Raw genomic sequence first — 18787 nt, forward strand, 5'->3', positions numbered from 1 at the left:
AGTAGGTAGCCCGCTCTGCTTACAGCGTAGATCAATCTTCTACGGTGCTAGTGCGAACGAATGACGTCCAGATGGGTGCATAAAGTAGAATCTAGACACTGTTGTCAGCTGTTTGAAGGAATCTTCCTGTCAGCCAGGGATGAGTCTCCACTAACCAGCCGTTGCTTTAGACCTCATCTTAATAATCAGACGATCTGCCGGCCTCTAAATGCTGCAATGCGTGAGATCTTCACTAGGAGGATTCTCTTCCCTGCATGGAAAAAGTCCGTCTGTCTAGTTGGAGTACGTCCGCCTGCTCCTGACGGATGCAAGAAAACAACATGGGTGACAGTTTGCAGCAGGACCTGTGCGATTTTAATTGCAAGGAGTATGTAACTTTTTGAAACGGGAAAGACGAAGGCTCACCCAGACCTTCTGCGTTGCCATGAGACGGCAGCCTTAGTCATATCAATGTTTCATCTGGTTACGCCTTTCGAATGAACGTATCGAGTACTCCAGGGTTCACCCAAGCGTGTAGCCCCTTCGTTAGGCTGAAGCTGAGATAAAGACAGGTTTCAACAGTTCCCTGGGCTGTGAGATTCAAACCCCACTTGCAAATGCTATGAGCAGCGTGCTAGGCTAGGCCTTTCCCAACTAGGGCGGGGTCATCGCTGTCGTACTGTTTTAGGAAGGCCTTGCATGGCCTCAAATAATGTTGACAACGCACTTGGTCATTGGTTAGATAATCTTCAGAAATTTCCCGCAATTTGCCGTCTTCTTTTCGCTCAAATGGCACACTTCTAGCTGAAAAGTAGTTTATCGAAAGAATTAGAGAACCGAGCGGGTCGCTACTCGAAACCTATCTTAGTCCCTAAATTGGTCAGTAAAATACATTTTACACTATTTTAGCCAGTTGCCCACCGCCTACTCTGAACATATTTTTTTGTATGTACAGTATATCGTGAATAGCGTGTGGAACCTGCGAAGAGAACTACGTTACTCTTAAAGACAGAGGGTCGATTCTCATAGGATTTGCTCGGTTCGTATTCGAGAAGGTAGGGATCTGAAATGACTAAATATCAATATTGATTAGATTCGACTGGGCCGTCAGATATGTAATCCCCACCATGATGATGAGAATAATCTCCCAATGAGAGGCTCAGTTTCTTTCAGTCTAGTTCCGCATTTTGGACCTCTCGCGACAAAAAATTCCTTTGTTTTTGCCCTGAAGATCATTTGTGATTAAGCGATAGGTCCTCTTCTCTCGAGACGAAGTGTCTTGCAAGAGACAAGCCCAGCAGGATTACCTAGGTAGGATTTCGGTCCGCCGTCCCCTAATTTTCACACACGTTACCCTATCCGAATATGGTAAATTGTATCTTTCGTGCGTCGGAGGATTATTAATCTCCGGATCGTGGAACGATGGAATCCTTCTCAGAAAAAGTCAAGACCATTCTCGTGCCGCAGTAGGTGAGCATTAGGTTTTCAACTTATGCATAGAAACAGCTTCGATGATGACTTCCGGCGTTCCACGGACGGGCGAGCTTTTTCCTCGCACGAGTCGGCACCAGCGCAGCAGAGTCTATGGCCAAACCAAATCAGCCCGTATCAGCGGGGGCGACGACAAGGAAGAGGGGAACGGCGTCACCGTCTCATGCATATAACGCACATCGACCAGCTAACGAGGTCCCGAGGCCAGTGGTTAGTACCCAGCTCCTGGACCGGAACAGGCTTCCAAGATATCTGAATTCAGTGGCTGACTATCCATTGCTGTACGGAGTACTCCGCACTGTAGGCCTCCATGTCCAAGATCGATTAAATTCAACACAAGTCTAGAGGCAGTATCATTTGGTATGGTATGAGAAGTACTTAATGTTCGACATCATCAAGCCGAAAACCTCCCGCAAGATGAAAATGTCCTCGGGTCATGTACGCATGACCTATTTAGGTAATTCCCCGGAGAAGGCAAGAACCGAGAAGCCCTGACCTACTAGTCAAGCGCGCACACAACCTCCCAGGAAAGAACTCCTGTCCAAAAACAAGGAACCACAAACAGGGTACAGATCGCGAGCGCGGGCCAAAACGGATGTGTACTGTGCCTGCCTAAGGCCCTAGGCAGTACTGCGTAGTGCCGGGCTGCGATTGACTTTTCCCTAAATGATCTGCATCAGAGGGAAACACAAAAACCGCCCCTAGGCCTCATCAGTTAACGACATCTGTCTCTTCTACCTAACTAATACTGGTAATTGCCTGCAGTCACCTGAATGAAGAATCCTGCATGTCTGGTTTAGTTCAGTGGGCTCAACTGCACGGGTGTGCGTTCTAATTATAATCCCCCCTCCACTCCACCCTACTTTGTTTGCTCCACTGTGACGGTGGCTAAGCTAAGTACCTCGGGCTGTGCCTACCTAAGGCAACCAAAGTTAGCGCGGGACGGGATGATGATACAAGGGAAATATGGATAACAGCAAATTCAGACTACAGATGCAAGTACTTGGATAGGGATGATGTGCAGCTGTTGTTGATAGCTCCATTCCCACTGCTTGGTGGCAAGAAGTTTCATGATAATAATAGGATAGAATGGTGGAACTGAACGGTGACTTCACGCGGGGGAATAGCACACCGTACATACATGATCAGCTCCCGCAGCGGATCGTTTGGGGCGGATCTTGAATTAAAATAGAAGCACTACATACTTCTTAATCTAGGTACAGTATCTAACCTACTGGATAGGTAAATATTACTCCATTCCTGTGGCAAAAATAGGCACGTCGATCGATCATAGCCATGTATGTATACATAGAAACAGGAGGGATCGATTCCTCCGTGATTCCTAAAAGGTTACACGGGATGCAATTGACTTTATCTAATTAGTTCTGTTCTAGTGTAATATACAGCTGGTTTTTTGTTAACTAAACGTCTTAATGAATTATTCCTTCTTATGCAACATCAAAGTTTCTCTTATTATCGCGGATGGCGGTTCACGAACAAGTAGGCACCAAGGTAGGTTCCTGGATCTACATACTAGATCTGATTTTATGCAGGACTGATGTCATAGTTAGGTGTCACTTCTACCTTATTTATGGATCAAGACCAATTATAATCTACGGTCTTGATCGCGAAACGGGGATATTTGCGATCACGAACAGAGAGGACTGGTCTCTCTTCGGCTTTCGCTTTTTTTTCTTTCTATATGCTATGGGTTGCCAAGGTAACTCGTAAATGGTGAAATGACCTATACCCAATTCTGCATATTACCCGCATTAAGTAGACGGAATCCTTCCGATGTATTGTACATACCTATGCACCTGGCTAAGTATCTCTTCCACCCTGTAGGCGTGTAGAGGACCTACGCAAAATTGAATCATCCTGCACCAGAAGCCGTTTCTCTATCACTAACGATCAGATATTACAATGACATTATCTAAGCACCGTTGCAGCATGAAGTGCTTGTAGGAGCCGTGCAGTGGTTCCTACTTACGGCCCTCAAGCTCAGGACCATATCCCCACGGCGTCCGAATATGCTCTTCCTGTGTAGACGTACACGCATCCACAATACGATAGTGATCGATCGGACATTTTACATGTCCAGTGACATATATCCTGCTTGAACACAGGCTGTCTCCGATATCATATCGGAGATTATGACCCTTTGGATGTATGCTACACGTCTGCCACAGGAGGTGCAAGGAGAAAAAAAATGGGCCTGTTTCATGTGGAGGGATCAAAACCAAATACATGTTATAGTCATGTGTTGCTTAAGGCATAGTATAGTGACTTGATATCAATGGACTCACTTGTTTCTTTTGCTCCTTTTCTATAACGATAATGTTAGATTTACTGTTAACTTTATTGTTATTTATAAATATCCCTTCTCAAAAGAGTGGCGCTGCATCATGATGCGTTCACAATGAACACATCCCTGTTTGCCATCAACAAAGTTCATCATCATGATGGTATTCCCATGGAACCGCCACGAGAAGATGCTAGTAACTTTCCTCCACCGAAGCTTTCTCAGAGAGCAAAAAGAAAAAAGAGGCGATCTAAACTCAGACATCCCACTTTATCTTATCTTGAGATAAACAACCGCGTTACTATATACAGTACAGTACAGTACATAAGTACTTTGTACATACTACACAACACCTACGCAGAGATATCCCACACCGAATACCCCCCCGAATCCCACAAAAAAAATAAACAAAGAACAATGAACGTTGACACCTACGACACCGACACCACCAGATACCACCCAGGCGACTACAACCAGCCCCGCGAAGATGTGCGCGTCATGAAAGAGAAGGACCCGGCCAAAACCCGGGGCGACGTCCACATCCCTAACACCAGCGAAAGACAGGGCACCCAGAAACGGGACGCTCGACCGCGCCGGTCTCCAACACCAAACGTGCACAAAGGCCGCAAGTCAGGGTCCTCGTCGTTCCGAAAAGGTCGACCGAAGAAAGCTGCGGCCACAGGGAACAAACGGGCGGGATCGACGGGGTCGAAGTATCGTTCTCGATCGCGGCATTAACCATGCCTGCTCATGTGCGTTACTACATACTATCTCCATGAAGGGGACAGGGGAGGTGTTGGTGTTTTATCTGTTTTAGCAATTAAACGCATAACGGATGTTTGGGTTGGTTGGAGAGATCTCTTATATGTATGTAATGTCATTCTGTTCATGCTGCTGCTCACCATTGAAGTAGGGATGTTTCCTGAAGGGGCAGCAGATTGTATCTATCAATCATATGGATGATAAAGACCGACACAGAGGAGAGACGGAAAAGAGTGTGTGTTGCTGTACATATATATAGATGATATATATATTCTAGATCAATGATATTATATAGCCACCCCAAGGTCTATTACAAACTTACAAATATAAACATTCTCTGTCTGCTCTTTTTTTTTGTTCCCTCTCCATATTCTTTCCCCCATAACCTCGGGCAGATGCGATGTACTTGTGTCGGTCCCAGATGGACCTTTCAAGCCTCACACTGTCATAATAATCCGAACTGCAAACCTACAGTTTCACCATCTCGACCAGAAATGCCCCAGACTGCAACCTTCAAGAGTTGATCAATAAAGCCAAGATCGAATTTTATTCTATCCATCTACAAGGCGGTGACAGTATGTTTTAAGTGCTTTTGTCTTTTCTAGACAGACATCATGTATCAACCTCCAAAGAGATAATACAGTTCCCACTGCCACGAGTCATGTCCTACTTAATTCAGAAGGCCGGCTGTTAGATGGTCGTTTCTCTGGTGTAACGGTTGCAGCGGTGCTGTAATTACCAACATTCCTCCTAACACCAAGAGATAACCCCCTACCTGGCGGGATCTTACTGAGTGAAAAACGTTCCCGCCAGAAAAACAAGGCGAGGTTTTTCGTAGCACCCCCTCACTTACACTAATATGATTTGAATATCTATCGAATATTCAGGATCTATCATAATAATTCAACTATCGAAGACCCCCTTCCCCCTCCATCTTTTTCCTTCCAAATTCAGCAAGAGATGTAGTCAATATTATTTGGCTTGAATCGATGATATCGATAGCACTTAATGCATAACTAGGTAATTCATACCAGCTATCGCAAATATTGATATTAACTTACCAGGTAAATAGGTACCTACCAGCTGCAATATGTAGATCAAACCAACAGCGACAAACATCACCAACATTTAACAGCAGCATCAACTATTATTTGTCACTAAAGTGTTAGTCCATCCTGAAATCTCACAGACAACCTTGATGATTTACCAATTACCCATTCCCGGAGCGGAGAGAGAGGGGGGGGGGGCCGCTACCTAAAAGAACAATCAGTTCCACGCCTTGCCTTGGTTAGTACCATACTTGAAGAGAAAGAGGGCAGATATACTTCTGAGTGTGCTAGATATTTTTCATAGCCCATGATTAAGATTATTAATGCCAATGTAGGACATACCCCATCCCCGCCGAGAGTGGAGTAGGTAAACGGGCGCTAGCAGGATAAGGTCCATTACCTAACCCCAGCTCCATCAAAAGAACCTCGGTTCGGTTCAGGAGAGCCCTCAACCCCAGATCCTGACCTCAACTTTAAACCCGAGTCACCCGACTCTACTATAGCTCCAGATTCTTGAGTGTAGCTCTGTGGGAGCTGCAGTGTGACTACAGGGATAGAGTCCATGAAGGGTAAATGGATATAATTATAAAACTTATACCCATGGATAAATGAAACTTTTGATTTCTGAATCTTACCTGTCATCTTGCTACATATGTCTCGTGTTTCAACTGACTATTTGTATCCTTACACTTTCCTTCAATACGGACATATATACGGACACTTGAGCATACATCCACTCATACGCAACTTGACCTCTAATCCCCTTAAATCCCACCGCCATCGCAATCACCTACTTCATCGATCACCATGTCCCTCCTCCCCTTCCTGACCTACCTCCGCCTAAAAATCTTCGCCATCACCATCCGAGCCTTCGTCAGACTCGTCCACGAAGGAGGAAGACCGCCCCGCGTTCACCCGGATGAGGTCCTGCACATGCCGTCCCGAGACGGAGACTCAGGGCGGACGATCAAAGTCCACATCTACCACAGCCAGTCAACATCCGCCTCTAGATCCGGGTCCGGGTCGAAGCTGAAGCCAGTCCTGATCAACTTCCACGGCAGCGGTTTCGTAATCCCCATGCACGGCAGCGACGACGAGTTCTGCCGGCAGATGAGCCGCGAGACGGAGTATACGGTGCTAGACGTGCAGTACCGACTGGCTCCCGAGCATCCGTTCCCCGCGGCGTTACATGACGCGGAGGACGTGGTGAGGTGGGTGCTTGAGCACTCTGAGGAGTTTGATCCAGAACGGATCGCGGTGTCGGGATTCAGCGCGGGAGCGAATCTCGCTTTGGTTCTATCGTCGTCGTCATTCCCAAAGGGGACCTTCCGCTCCGTCCTCGCGTTCTATCCACCGATAGACATATACATCGAGCCGGGGTCCAAAGTCCCGCCCGACACGGATCCAGCTGGGAAACCTATCCCCGCGTTCGTGGCGCGGTTGTTTAATCGCTGCTACATCCCGCCGGGATTCGATGCTCGGGATCCGCGCATCTCGCCGTCCTTTGCTCCTGCGGAGGCGTTTTCGGACAATGTGTTGATTGTGACTGCGGCGCGGGATAGTCTGGCGCGGGAGGCGGAGGCGTTGGCGACGAAGATTGAAGGGGCTGGTGGTCCTGGTCGGAATGTTGTCTGCCGAAGGATGGAGAAGTGTAATCATGCGTGGGATAAGGAGGCCAACAAGGAGGGGACGGTCCAAGAGAAGGCTAAGAAGGATGCGTACGCCTTGGCGGTTGGGATGTTGCAGCGTTAGCGCTGGGAGAGAAAAGAGGATGGGTGCAGATGAAGGAGTATGATTGGAGAAATGCGGTTATGGATCATGGTTTCATCTTCATGTATGTAGTGACAGTGCTGCATATGTCTACATAAATGTGATAGAACACTGATTTGTCTGCGACAAATATCTTTATTACTAGACGCGAAGCTGGGCAACAGAAATTTGCTCCCAAAGTCTAACTGGACTGTGTCAACTAAGGTATAGGTACCTAGGTATCTGCTGGCAAATATCAGCAAGCAACCAGACATGCATGATCATATCTTCATGACCTGCCAAATCTCATTGCACTGCTTCGGATAGGTTTTAAACCTGTGCTGTAGTTATCTCAGATCTATCTCAAACCGGCTGCACAATCCTGCTGACGTTGAGCCTCGACATTGCTTGCGACTAGAACAGAAACCACTCACAGGTAGGATATACTGGCGGCCGCCGCGAGCCTACTGGTTCTGGAGGTCCTTCTTCCCAGGAATAACTCTCCAGCACCAGCCGCACCAGCTCCGGTGCTGACCACTCTCTTCCCGTTTCAGGTATTTGCCAGTCTCTCGCTCGTCTTCGTGCTCAACAACGCACGCGCCTACCGTAACCCTCTTCTTCGACTTCTGCTTCACAACGCCACCAATTCCGACAATCTCCTGTCTGAAGTATCCTGGCTCTTCGTCATGGTTGACGTGCTCATGGTTGTGGGAGGTCAAATGGCCGTGGCCATGATGATCGAACGGACTCGTTGCCCATTCGTCAGTTTGGCTGTCGACTTCGAGCTCGATCTCTTGAGCAGCCAGACAGTCCTCTCCCCGACCACACTTGACCCCTTGGCAGCCCTCGCCAATACCTGTCCCTAGTCCGCCACCAAGATAGGTGCTGTAGCGCGTGCGCCAAGTCCATACACGTCTGTAGGTTGTGTCATCGCTACGCAGTGTTTGTCCACAGGGCTGGCAAAGCCAGATGGCCTCTTCGCAAGTGCACGGAGTGCGCACGAACGCGGGTGTGGTGAAGCTCGGCGGATCAGACAGCGCGGCGACGTCGCGTGGCGCCGTGGACGGGGATGGAGAAAGAAGATAAGCCAGCGGCGCTGTACGGCAGGTCGTACAGAGACGGCGGAGGCGGTTCTTGAGCATCGCACTGCTCGGGGGTTTGATAGAACAGTTCTAAAGCATAAGAGTCAGTATGCAACTGCACATGATTGAGTGGCTACTGCGGTGTTCCCCCTACCCTACACACGACCCTGGAGCATCTCCGGCACTCTGAAACCATGTCCCGAGCACACTTTCCAATCTTGCCGCTGGTGAGCCTTCCCAGATCCGCAGTATCCTGGCTCATCAGTCGTATGATGTATTTCAGGTGGTCCGGTATGGCGGCTCCATCGCCCAATAAGTCGGACAGCGTCTCGATGTACTCGTTGTCGCACCGCAGAGTCCGCTTGATCAGCTGATGGCGAAACGGCATCAGATTCGCCCGGAACTGACGGCATGTCATGGAGAGAGAATGAAGCGTGTTTAGGTCGACGGATCTGGCGATCTCTTTGACGATACTGCAGCTACAGTCAGCACGACACCCGCGGGGAAGGCAACCTGACAAGCACGAGTTGATAGCCCATACGGGTAGCAGCTCAGAGCGGCTGAGAAGCAATTCACGTTAGGGTTCTCCTGCTCATCGTCCGGGGCTGCAGCAGAGCCACGCTCGAGATGTCCGGTCTGCGGCGACTTGTCCTGGCCCTGCGAGGGAGCCGGGACAGGCACGGCGTCGAGAGCAGATATCACCGGTTTCGACAAAAAGGAGGACTTGTTGGGAACGACATAGGAGTGCAGCACAGCTCCACGTTCCCCTGGGAGGTGCTGCAGAGCATCGTCGTAGGTGTCGCGATCATAGTCGACGAACACCACCATCCTGCCATGTAAGTGACGCAGAGAACGAAGCAGCGGGGCTCATCGGAGCCTGGAGGCCGGAAGACAAAAGAGCAGTAGCGTGGGCATCGGATCCGACGCGGGATCAGTGGCTTGAAGCATGGAGCAGCTGGAGAAGAGGCAAAGGTGGAAGACGAAGCGCTGAAGTCGGAGGAGCTGAGGCTCAGGCGGGGCACGCGACGCCGCATCGGAGCAGCTGCAGGCCGCCTCAGATCTCCCTAATCTCCAGGCTTTTCTATCTCTCTTCTCGCCAAGGACACCCGCTCATCTCATCTATCTCATCTCTTTTATCCTCTTCTCCTGCCTTTACATAATGCCCTGAACAGATCTATCTTATCTCTCCCCTCTCCTCTGTTGATGTCCCGAAGCGGAAGGTCCTTTAGCCCAGCGACGTCGGAAACTCAGCCCAGTCGCCCTGGATCCACCTGGCGCTGTGACGGCCAGACGACTTAACTAACACGGCCGTTGGCCGAGCTTCGAGATCTCCCGGCCTGGATCGGACTAAAAGAGTCACGGCGGGGTAAAGCGTTTCTCGTACGAGTATCTCCTCACGAGCTTGCTTATCGTCCTGCGCGCCCTTTATATTACGGGCCCCTGCCCCCTCATCCTGTGCTTCATTTGCGCATGTTCTTTGCAAGCCAGGTTCCGACTCGTCTTTTCTATACCCGCGCGTAAGCACTTGTTCGGGTTACCCCGCGCGATCTGATCCTATCAGCTATCCGGATCTCCTGTCAAGATGCCTCTCAACGCAGGAGCTGTATACCCCGACCCAGACTCCAGATTCGTGCCCTTTGCCAGCAGGAGGAGTACTGTCCACAGCACCAATGGTATCGTGGCCTGTACTCAACCTCTTGCCGCGGCTGCGGGGCAAAGGATCCTGAGAGAGGGCGGAAACGCTGCGGTATGTCTGTGCTGTATCATGTGGACCATGTCTCTTTAACTGACATGTCTCGATAGGATGCTGCTGTAGCTGTTGGTGAGTTCCTCGCTACGTTCTACGGGGTAAAATTGACGTGGATTGTCTGACCTTGGCAGCCGCTGCATTGAATATCACGGAGCCATCATCGACCGGTATTGGAGGAGACATGTTCTGTCTCTTCTACAATGCCAAAACTAAGAAGATCACCGCGCTCAACGGCTCCGGTCGCTATGCTGCAAATGCGACCCTTGAGAAAGTCCGGAATGCATTGAACCTAGGATCCGACGTGTCGGGTACCATCCCCATGACCAGCCCACTCGCTGTGACTGTTCCAGGTGCAGCAGCTGGATGGGTTGATGCTGTAGAGAAGTTTGGCAGTGGGAAGCTGTCCCTCGAGCAGATTCTGGCGCCAGCCATCGAGCTGGGTGAAGAGGGCTTCCCTGTTTCTGAGCTGTCGTCGCACTTTGTGAGTTGACAAAACACATTCACTAACATGTGCTATGTGCTCTGAAATTGGACCTGGATAACTAATATATGCCATAGTGGAAAGAAGGCGAGCAGCAGATCCGCAATGCGTCTCCAAACTTCAGGGAGATGCTCAAGGATGACCCCAATGCGAAGGACGGGGTTAGATACCCTCGTCCGGGCGAGATCATGAAGAACCCGACGCTTGCGCGAACTTTCAGGACTCTTGCAGCTGAAGGAAAGAAGGGATTCTACGAAGGTCGTATCGGACAAGCTCTAGTTAAGGTGGTGCAGGACCTCGGAGGTTTCCTGACCCTGGATGACCTCAAGTACCACGCGGAGACTGGCAGTCAGGAGGTAGACCCAATCTCACTCAAGTTTACAGGCCAGGGCATTGTAGAGAAACAAAGTCCTGGGACAGACGGTGAAAACCAGGGTGTGGAGATCTGGGAGCACCCTCCCAACGGCCAGGGTATCGTCGCTCTTATGGCGCTGGGGATCCTCCAGGAGCTCGAACGCACCGGCAAGATCCCCAAATTCACCCAAGAGCAGCACAATTCAGCCGAATACCTCCACGCCGTCATCGAGAGTCTCCGCATCGCCTTCGCAGACGCGACCTGGTGGGTGACGGACCCAGACGTCGAAAAGGTCCCATCTCAGGAGCTCATCTCCCAGCCATACCTCGCTGAACGGGCAAAACTCTTCGACCCGACCAAGGCCTCGGACATCCTGGACCACGGCAGTCCCGCCCACAACCACTGCGACACGGTCTACTTCGCCGTGACGGACAAAGAAGGCAACGGCATGTCCTTCATCAACAGCAACTACGGCGGTTTCGGCACCTGCATCATCCCCGAAGGGTGCGGTTTCACGCTGCAGAACCGCGGTGCCAACTTCTCCCTCCGCGAAGGTCACCCCAACGTCCTCGCCCCGCGCAAGAGGCCCTACCACACCATCATCCCCGCCATGATCACCAACCCGTCGGACGGCTCCCTGCACTCCGTGTACGGCGTCATGGGCGGGTTCATGCAGCCCCAGGGCCACGTCCAGGTCCTGCTCAACATGCTCGCCTTCAACCTCCACCCGCAGGCCGCGCTCGACGCGCCTCGCATCTGCATCGGCGCCGGAATGCCCGAGATCGGTAAAGTCCTTGACCGCAGCGTCTACGTAGAGGAAGGAATCAGCGAGGAGGCTGTCGAGGGTCTGAAGAAGCTGGGTCATCAAGTCCAGGTGCTGGAGGGGTGGAAGAGAGGCATGTTCGGTCGTGGGCAGATCATCAGATGCCACTACGACGAGGGCAAGCTGATTTACAGCGCCGGAAGCGATCCCAGAGGTGATGGAATGGCTATTCCTGCGTAGACAGAGACTCGATTTGAAATGCGAGTCAGGTCAGTCAGTCAGCAGAATTGTTTTTGATATCCAGTTGTACATACATACGAATAGTGCAGTACATATTTGTAGATAACGTAATCAACGGCCGAGCCGTCCACTTTCTCCGCATCCTACCTGTTTTTGAAGCTTTTCAACCACCAACGCCATTAAAAATTAGACTATCTAGTAGTAGAATATGTAGCTATTTATTAGGACAATTTCGTATTGTATGTCCAACAGTCCTGCAACCACTGCAGCGTTGTGGAGCTCGCTTGCAAGGCCTAGTATAGGCTCTTCAATAAGAAGTGGTGGTGTTGGCGTATGAAGTTGAAAAGTAATCTTTTCAAGAACCCGATCTCTATCAAGTGGCTTAAGACCAGCTCCTGTGAAGCCACTGCATATGTTCTTTTGATTAAAAACCTTCTCATGCGCAGAAGGATATAGATGCAGAAAATCCTCTTTATCAATATGATTGTTTCTGGCTGCCATCATCCCCTCAGTCAATTTCCCATATGTGCATTTAAGCGGCCCAAAAACTCCAACATCTAGTGGTTGTAGAAGATGAGATATATGTGGAGGCATACAAAGATAGATAATTGCATTCTCCTTGCAGAAAGTATCAAAATCTGCAGTTTGATGGCTAGAATGGCCATCAAGAATAAGCAACCGCTTTGCACCAGTTGAATGGTGTTTAGAATATGGGCTAAACACCTCCTTTAGCCAGCAAAGGCCTATTTTATCTGTTGTCCAGCCATTCTCACTTGTTGCAATCCACCAATTTGGAAGAAGAGCAGGTTCTTGATATCAGGCAGCCTGTTGTTCTTTTGCCTTTAAGATGACCACTGGTGGTATAGAAATCCCTTTAGGGCTTACACATTCAATAATGGTGACCCATTTGTGATTCCCTTGGATAACTCTCTGAGGTCTCCCACCGCGCTCCACTGAAGTAATAACTTTAGAAGTTGAGCAGAGTCCCATTGCGAAGCCAGTTTCATCAAAGTTCCAAATATCATCTTTATGTATGCCGTGTTCTTGAATAGCTGCATGTACAACTTCAAACCACTGTTTTATAACAGTTGGATCCTCCTGCTTTGCACACTGATATTGAATTTTCCAATTATATCTTGCACATAGTTCAGGACAGCGCTTAACAAAGGAAGAAGCCCAGTTGACATCAAGAACTGTGGTAGGATCCTGCATACGCTCACAAAGTAAAATCTGTGCCATTCCACACAGAAACTTGGGCTGAATTGAAAAGCCTCATTTATCTGCATCTAGCAGCTTCTTAACAAGGACTTCTTCCTCAAGTACTGTCAATTTATGGCCATTGGCGCGTGTTTCCGACCGTGGATTGATTCCCTTAAGCCGATCAAGAAAAGTAGATTTAGGCACACCAAATATTGCAGAAGCCCTTGATTTTGATCGAACTTTTTTGCTTTTATAAGCTTCAATAGCCATTTGAATTCGGTTTTCTTGAGAATGAGGCATTTCGTATGGTAGGGGTGAAAAAAACGATGCGTTGAAGAATGATAGTTGGAAGTTGACACAAAAGTGGACGGTTCGGCCTTTGATTACAGTGGGGGTTCAAAAGTTTTTAACACGCAAAATCGCGCTAATTTCACCGCCTTCCTATTCATATTATTCAGAACTTCTAACCGCCTAATATTTAGTATACCAACCATCTGCATTTAGAACCGCCTGAACACGATGAGGCATAGTATTTGAAAGGTTCTGTAGAACCCTCTCATCAATAGCATGCCAGGCCTCCTTAGCAGCCTCAATCAAACACCCTAGTGTTTTCTGTGTATCTGGGGCTTGTTCAAGCTCAGGATAGCGCTCATAAATAACTGCTTTCATAAGCGCCCAAAGATTCTCAATAGGATTAAGATCAGGTGAGTAAGGAGGCCATATCACGACTTCTATACCCATATCGTCAAGTAAACGCCTAATAATATATGCAGTATGCACAGAAGCACCATCATGCATAAAAATATCATCTGGTCCAACCAATTCAGGTAACCATGCCTCATATACATGAGATATAACCCATGCAGTAACACCACCGCGTGCAGATTCAGGGTCTCCTTCTAAAGGAATAAGTCCAGTCTGTTTATCATATCTGAATCCAGCCCAAAACATCTGCTTTACGCCTTTTCCACAGCGTATAGCATGGACATCATGCTCAATAGTTTGTTGAGATGGACTGGTAAATGTGTATAAGGTACGCGCACCTTTACCACACTCTACCATATATTCATCAGTCCATTTAACGCACTTCCAATCCTCAGGTGTAAAATGAGCATACTGACAAGCCCAGGCAAGATGTTTATCTGCATTTTCTTCAGTGATTTCAGGTCATTTCTTTTGCTTCCATTTTTTCATATGAAGATTGCGAAAAAGGCGGCGTACAGTAGATTTAGAAGGTGGATTATCTATTGCAGCCTGTAGCTCACACATTTTTATATGTGGATCCTGAATAGCAAGCTCATGAAGGGCTGTCTGCTGTTCTGGAGACAGAACTTTAGGCCTTCCACTGCGAGGCTTTGAAGCATGGTCTTTTCAATCATTTTGGCTGATTATCGTATAGCGAACGGTGGATATGGGAATTTGAGGATATTTCTGATGAATTTTGCGATAGTCCCATCCAACTGAATAAAGCTCGCATATGCGAGCTCGCAGGGTAGGGGTCAAATCCTTTGATTTAGCCATAGAAAAAGTATAGAGAATTAGAAGAATTGGTTATTTTGCCTGGCAGAATTATGAGCGGTGAAATTAGCGCGATTTTGCGTGTTAAAAACTTTTGAACCCCCACTGTACATGCATACATACATATATACATACATCTGCCACGTTTCACCATCTACATACCTCCTTCATACATACATACCGTCGGATATCGAATTGGACCGAGTGGAGGGAACAAAAACAGATAGATACAGGTTAGCAGGACCAAGAAATGTGCCGGTGAGCCAGGTACTCGAGTGGGTGAACAGGGTCATGGAGAGCCACGCGCTATCTCAGATACCTAGACATGATGACCTAGTCCGCTCAGTGTTACAGGTTCTTTACATTCCACGTCAACGAGTTGCTCAGGACCGTCATCGACTTCCGCGGAGATCGAGACATCTGGCTCTTTCGGAGCATCGTAGCGGCACCTACATTGCCAGCCTTGTGAGAGTACAGTAGTAGACCCCTCAGAGACATGTCAATTGTGTCCTTGGCGAGGCTATAACTAGGGTATATAGCTGGAGGTCAGGGGCTGTCCCCTCTGGGAGGTCAGCAATCAGTTCTATTACCTTCGCTACTCTAGTATTAGATAGCAATATAGAACCTCCGGCATTCTCTATATCTTTACACGCTCCATCCGGACCTCTAATCGGCCAGTCCCGTAGGACACCTAGGCTACCCCGGACCTACGAACCGGACCCGTCGTCACAGCTACAGTCTTTGCAAATTTGAAGACAGGTATATATCAGGAATATGATGAACTGTGATACCATTTCACTGATGAAATAACCAAAAAAAGCACAAGAGGGGGATTGGACCTGCAAATTCCCCATGTACTGCATGGATACCTATTGGTTGTTTATTAGACTGCACACTTGGTGCTATTCAAGGAAAGTGGAAACAGGTACTAAACAACTGAGGCGCCTTAGCCACTTGGCCACTCGTGCCATAGTTGAGTTGAAACCATGGATGAAGGCCTGGACATGCAGGAGCTATAGCGCGTAGGTTGTAGATGATGCTCTAGAAGAGAGCATAAAAAAAGCTGATGCAGCAAGTGATGAAAAGAAGCATGCATTTGATTAACCAGGGTAAGCCTTTGATTGGGTGGATGGGAGCTTAAGAATAAAAAAATTGCACGAGAAGGGAATCGAACCCCCGATCTCCTCATGTACTGAGGTAGTACCTATTGTGAATATTGTTAGATATTGTTTAGGTGGCAAAGATCAATGGCGGGAACTAACAAGTGAGGCGCCTTAGCCACTTGGCCACTCGTGCCAAATTTGGCATAATTTCTCTTAGCTCGACAGCTGTAGGAGATGCTTCATCCCCCCCCCCTCCCCCCCTTTTTTTTGGGTATTCGCCCGGCCTGGCCATTAATCCAAAGTGAGAGATATATCAACCTTTCGCACAATCATGGATTTTTAGAATCTGGCGCAATATCTGATCTGACAATTCGCCCGATAGCCTTCTTTGCCTATAAGATTTTCTTTCTTTTTCCACAAAAGATGACATGCATGGCACTTTAATTACCTACATTGCATTTTTCATGCAGCCGACGTTTATGGGGGCTTGCTGCGTTTTCCATTGTGTTTGTTATCTGAGTTGATGAGTAAAGATTTCTTGTTCGACTCGCACAATGATTGATGCCTTATTGTATATAGGTCTTCTCGCACATGCATGGAGGCATTTGACGATGTGGAAGGGCTCTAGCAATGGGTGGTATGGAAATGGGTTACAGCGTGGAATTAAAAGATTCCACTTGATTTCTTGTATAGCAGTCATGCTGATGCTATTTCATTTGGGGACCTACAGGCCTGTCTTCCCCTGCAGTTCGTGACACCAACAGCCAACAGGCCGATCTTTTGGGGCTATTTAAATCTTCTCCTTTCTTCTATATTTGTGGATTTGTCGTGGGGTTGATTCAAGGGGTGCCTTCGAAGCCTCACTCGGTTGGTGGATTTGCAAGGGGTTCTGGGAAAGCCTCAATCGAAACGTTGGCGTCTTGTAGGGCGTTGATATTGGTAACACTGCTGATATTGGTAATACTGCTGACACGGCTCGTCTAGGTGATAGGATGATCACGTGTGGCCCAAAGACCAACTATGGTGGACGATAGAGAGCATCCGGGTCGCGCGACTAGGTACTCACTGACCTATAAGTTTAAGAGGGTTCTTTATGACTTGACACTGAGCTATTGGGACCTACCTACCTCGTAACGTACCAGTAAGTTAGGTACTGAATGTACATAGGGTAGGCGTGGTAACACACTAGGATCAGCAGCTGCAGAGGGATAGATGCATATGCAGATTTCGTGATGAACCAACCATGTACGCGCGTATGTATAGGGATTTAAATATCAACCATACGAACAGGTGGACACAGCAGACGCATGAACACCTGTCCTGTGTTCACTTTCCAAACTGGTCCACCCCGGGATACATTGGGTATGTACACACTGGGTATCCCGAAGGCGTCGCGAGCTCTGTTCTGAAGGCAAAAGTATTGTTGAAAAGGAGGAGGGTTTACATCGGTATAGGTGGGAAGAGTTACCAGAACAGATGAGAGAGAGAATGGAGCATCATGTCGCAAACGACATATCAAGAAGGGAAAGAAAAAGAATCATCAAAATACAAGATCATGAACGTAAAACAAAATCAAATACCCTCCCCTATCATGATCGTCATCATTATACATACATATCGGTCGTCACCGTTGGTCCATGTTCTGAACAAATACCGCCCGTATTCTGACAACCCATGCCAATCTGGATCCAGTTGGGAGGAAAAAGTAAAGTATCAGAGACGAACGAAAAGAATTAACGGGCTGCAATTGCACACTTCAAAAGCGAAACTGCCTCCTTGAACCTGGACTCTGGAGGTGGTGTTTCCACATGTTTGTGCTTACGGCGGCGGCGACGCGCCTCCGCAGCATCATTGCCATAGCTGGCCCTTGCCTTCATATTCTGTTCTTCTTCAGCCCTTCTCCTGGCGCGTCGCTGTTCTCTTCTTGCGTTTTCATCTTCTTCCTTTGTCGAATCAGTGCGGGTAGACGTTCTTCCCTCATGAGAATGACGGTGGTGAGAGTGAGAGTGAGAATGAGAGTGACTGGTTGAACCCCGTTTTAGCCGATCTGGTCGTGGGGCTGCAGCAGATTTGTTGGCATTTAGCTTCAAAGGCTGACCATTCGTGTCGGACTGGCCAGTTGTCATATATCTCCACAACCCCATAGGCGATAAGATTGTATGCGACACCGGCTTTGAAGGGAGGTCTGTCTTTCTTCGTCGATCATAACGTGGCGAGTGCTCTGAGCGTCGACTTCTTTGCTTAACAGTCGTTGCTGCTTCCATTTCAGCACGCTCTGCCCGCTTTCTCGAACGCCTCTCATTCTCAGAGCGTATACGTTCTTCCTTTCTAGGCCGCTCTGCCTCGGCCTTAAGCTTCGCTTCGCGCTGTCTTCTTGCTTCCTCGAGGGCTATAGACCACCGATTCTTGAACAACCCGCGTTCGCTCTTTTGGCGCTGAAGATGTGACCGATGGCTATCTGACGAATCTTTCGAGTGGCGATACTCGCGTTCCCGGCCTGAAGATCGCCTCTTTCTCCTTCGGGGACTCTCAGGCAAGACACCATTCGGAGGCGATCCCTTAGAGGCAGGGCGGTCCTTGGGAGATTCGACGGTATTATCTTCTCGAGAGGTCTCGGCGGGTACACCAGGAGACACACCTTCAACAATTGGAACTTCCTCCGGATTGTCAGGTGCAGGTTCTGCAGCTACTTCGCTAGGAGCTGCTACAGGCTCATCTTTCATGTTTGTCTCACCTTCAGCATTCCAATCAACAGGATCAGCCTCAGCAGGAGCCTCTTTAGCGGGGACCTCAGCTGGTGCCTCCTCAGCTGGGGCCTCTCCAGCGGGAGCGTCTTCAACAGGAGCCTGCTCAGCAGAGGCCTCCTGAACAGAAGCATCTTCGACAGGAGCCTCTTCGACAGGAGCCTCTTCGACAAGAGCCTCTTCGACAGGAGCCTCTTCGACAGGAGCCTCTTCGACAGG

The 18787-nt window shown here is 48.7% G+C and overlaps 5 protein-coding genes and 1 non-coding gene across 6 annotated transcripts in view; 3 read left to right on the top strand and 3 right to left on the bottom strand.

The window, feature by feature from the left end:
• Positions 1-4189: 4189 nt before the first annotated feature.
• VTN00DRAFT_5675 (uncharacterized protein) lies at positions 4190-4510 on the top strand (the record flags this gene model as incomplete). Its single annotated transcript, XM_069432231.1, has 1 exon — positions 4190-4510. The coding sequence occupies one exon, from the start codon at positions 4190-4192 to the stop codon at positions 4508-4510; it is 321 nt and encodes a 106-aa protein (XP_069288112.1).
• A 1880-nt stretch (positions 4511-6390) lies between these two features.
• Positions 6391-7335, top strand: VTN00DRAFT_5676 (uncharacterized protein; the record flags this gene model as incomplete). The annotated part of the gene is made up of 1 exon (XM_069432232.1): positions 6391-7335. The coding sequence occupies one exon, from the start codon at positions 6391-6393 to the stop codon at positions 7333-7335; it is 945 nt and encodes a 314-aa protein (XP_069288113.1).
• A 461-nt stretch (positions 7336-7796) lies between these two features.
• On the bottom strand, positions 7797-9242 carry VTN00DRAFT_5677 (uncharacterized protein; the record flags this gene model as incomplete). Its single annotated transcript, XM_069432233.1, has 3 exons — positions 7797-8504; positions 8569-8887; positions 8956-9242. 3 exons carry the CDS (start codon positions 9240-9242, stop codon positions 7797-7799), a joined length of 1314 nt encoding a protein of 437 aa, XP_069288114.1.
• Positions 9243-9996: 754 nt separating this feature from the next.
• VTN00DRAFT_5678 (uncharacterized protein) lies at positions 9997-12003 on the top strand (the record flags this gene model as incomplete). Its single annotated transcript, XM_069432234.1, has 4 exons — positions 9997-10161; positions 10218-10236; positions 10296-10645; positions 10723-12003. 4 exons carry the CDS (start codon positions 9997-9999, stop codon positions 12001-12003), a joined length of 1815 nt encoding a protein of 604 aa, XP_069288115.1.
• A 3871-nt stretch (positions 12004-15874) lies between these two features.
• On the bottom strand, positions 15875-16017 carry VTN00DRAFT_t109. Its single transcript has one exon. It is a non-coding gene; the product is annotated as a tRNA-Thr (tRNA).
• Positions 16018-17557: 1540 nt separating this feature from the next.
• VTN00DRAFT_5679 (uncharacterized protein) overlaps positions 17558-18787 on the bottom strand; it is a gene marked incomplete at both ends in the record, with an annotated part of 3868 nt that continues 2638 nt past the window's right edge. Inside the window, one exon of the mRNA XM_069432235.1 lies at positions 17558-18775. Within this exon, the coding sequence (XP_069288116.1) occupies positions 17558-18775 (1218 nt within the window). The remainder of the gene's footprint in view (positions 18776-18787) is intronic.

This window comes from Thermoascus crustaceus, assembly GCF_041956765.1.
Source record: "Thermoascus crustaceus strain CBS 181.67 unplaced genomic scaffold VTN00scaffold_3, whole genome shotgun sequence".
Taxonomy (NCBI): Eukaryota; Fungi; Ascomycota; class Eurotiomycetes; order Eurotiales; family Thermoascaceae; genus Thermoascus; species Thermoascus crustaceus.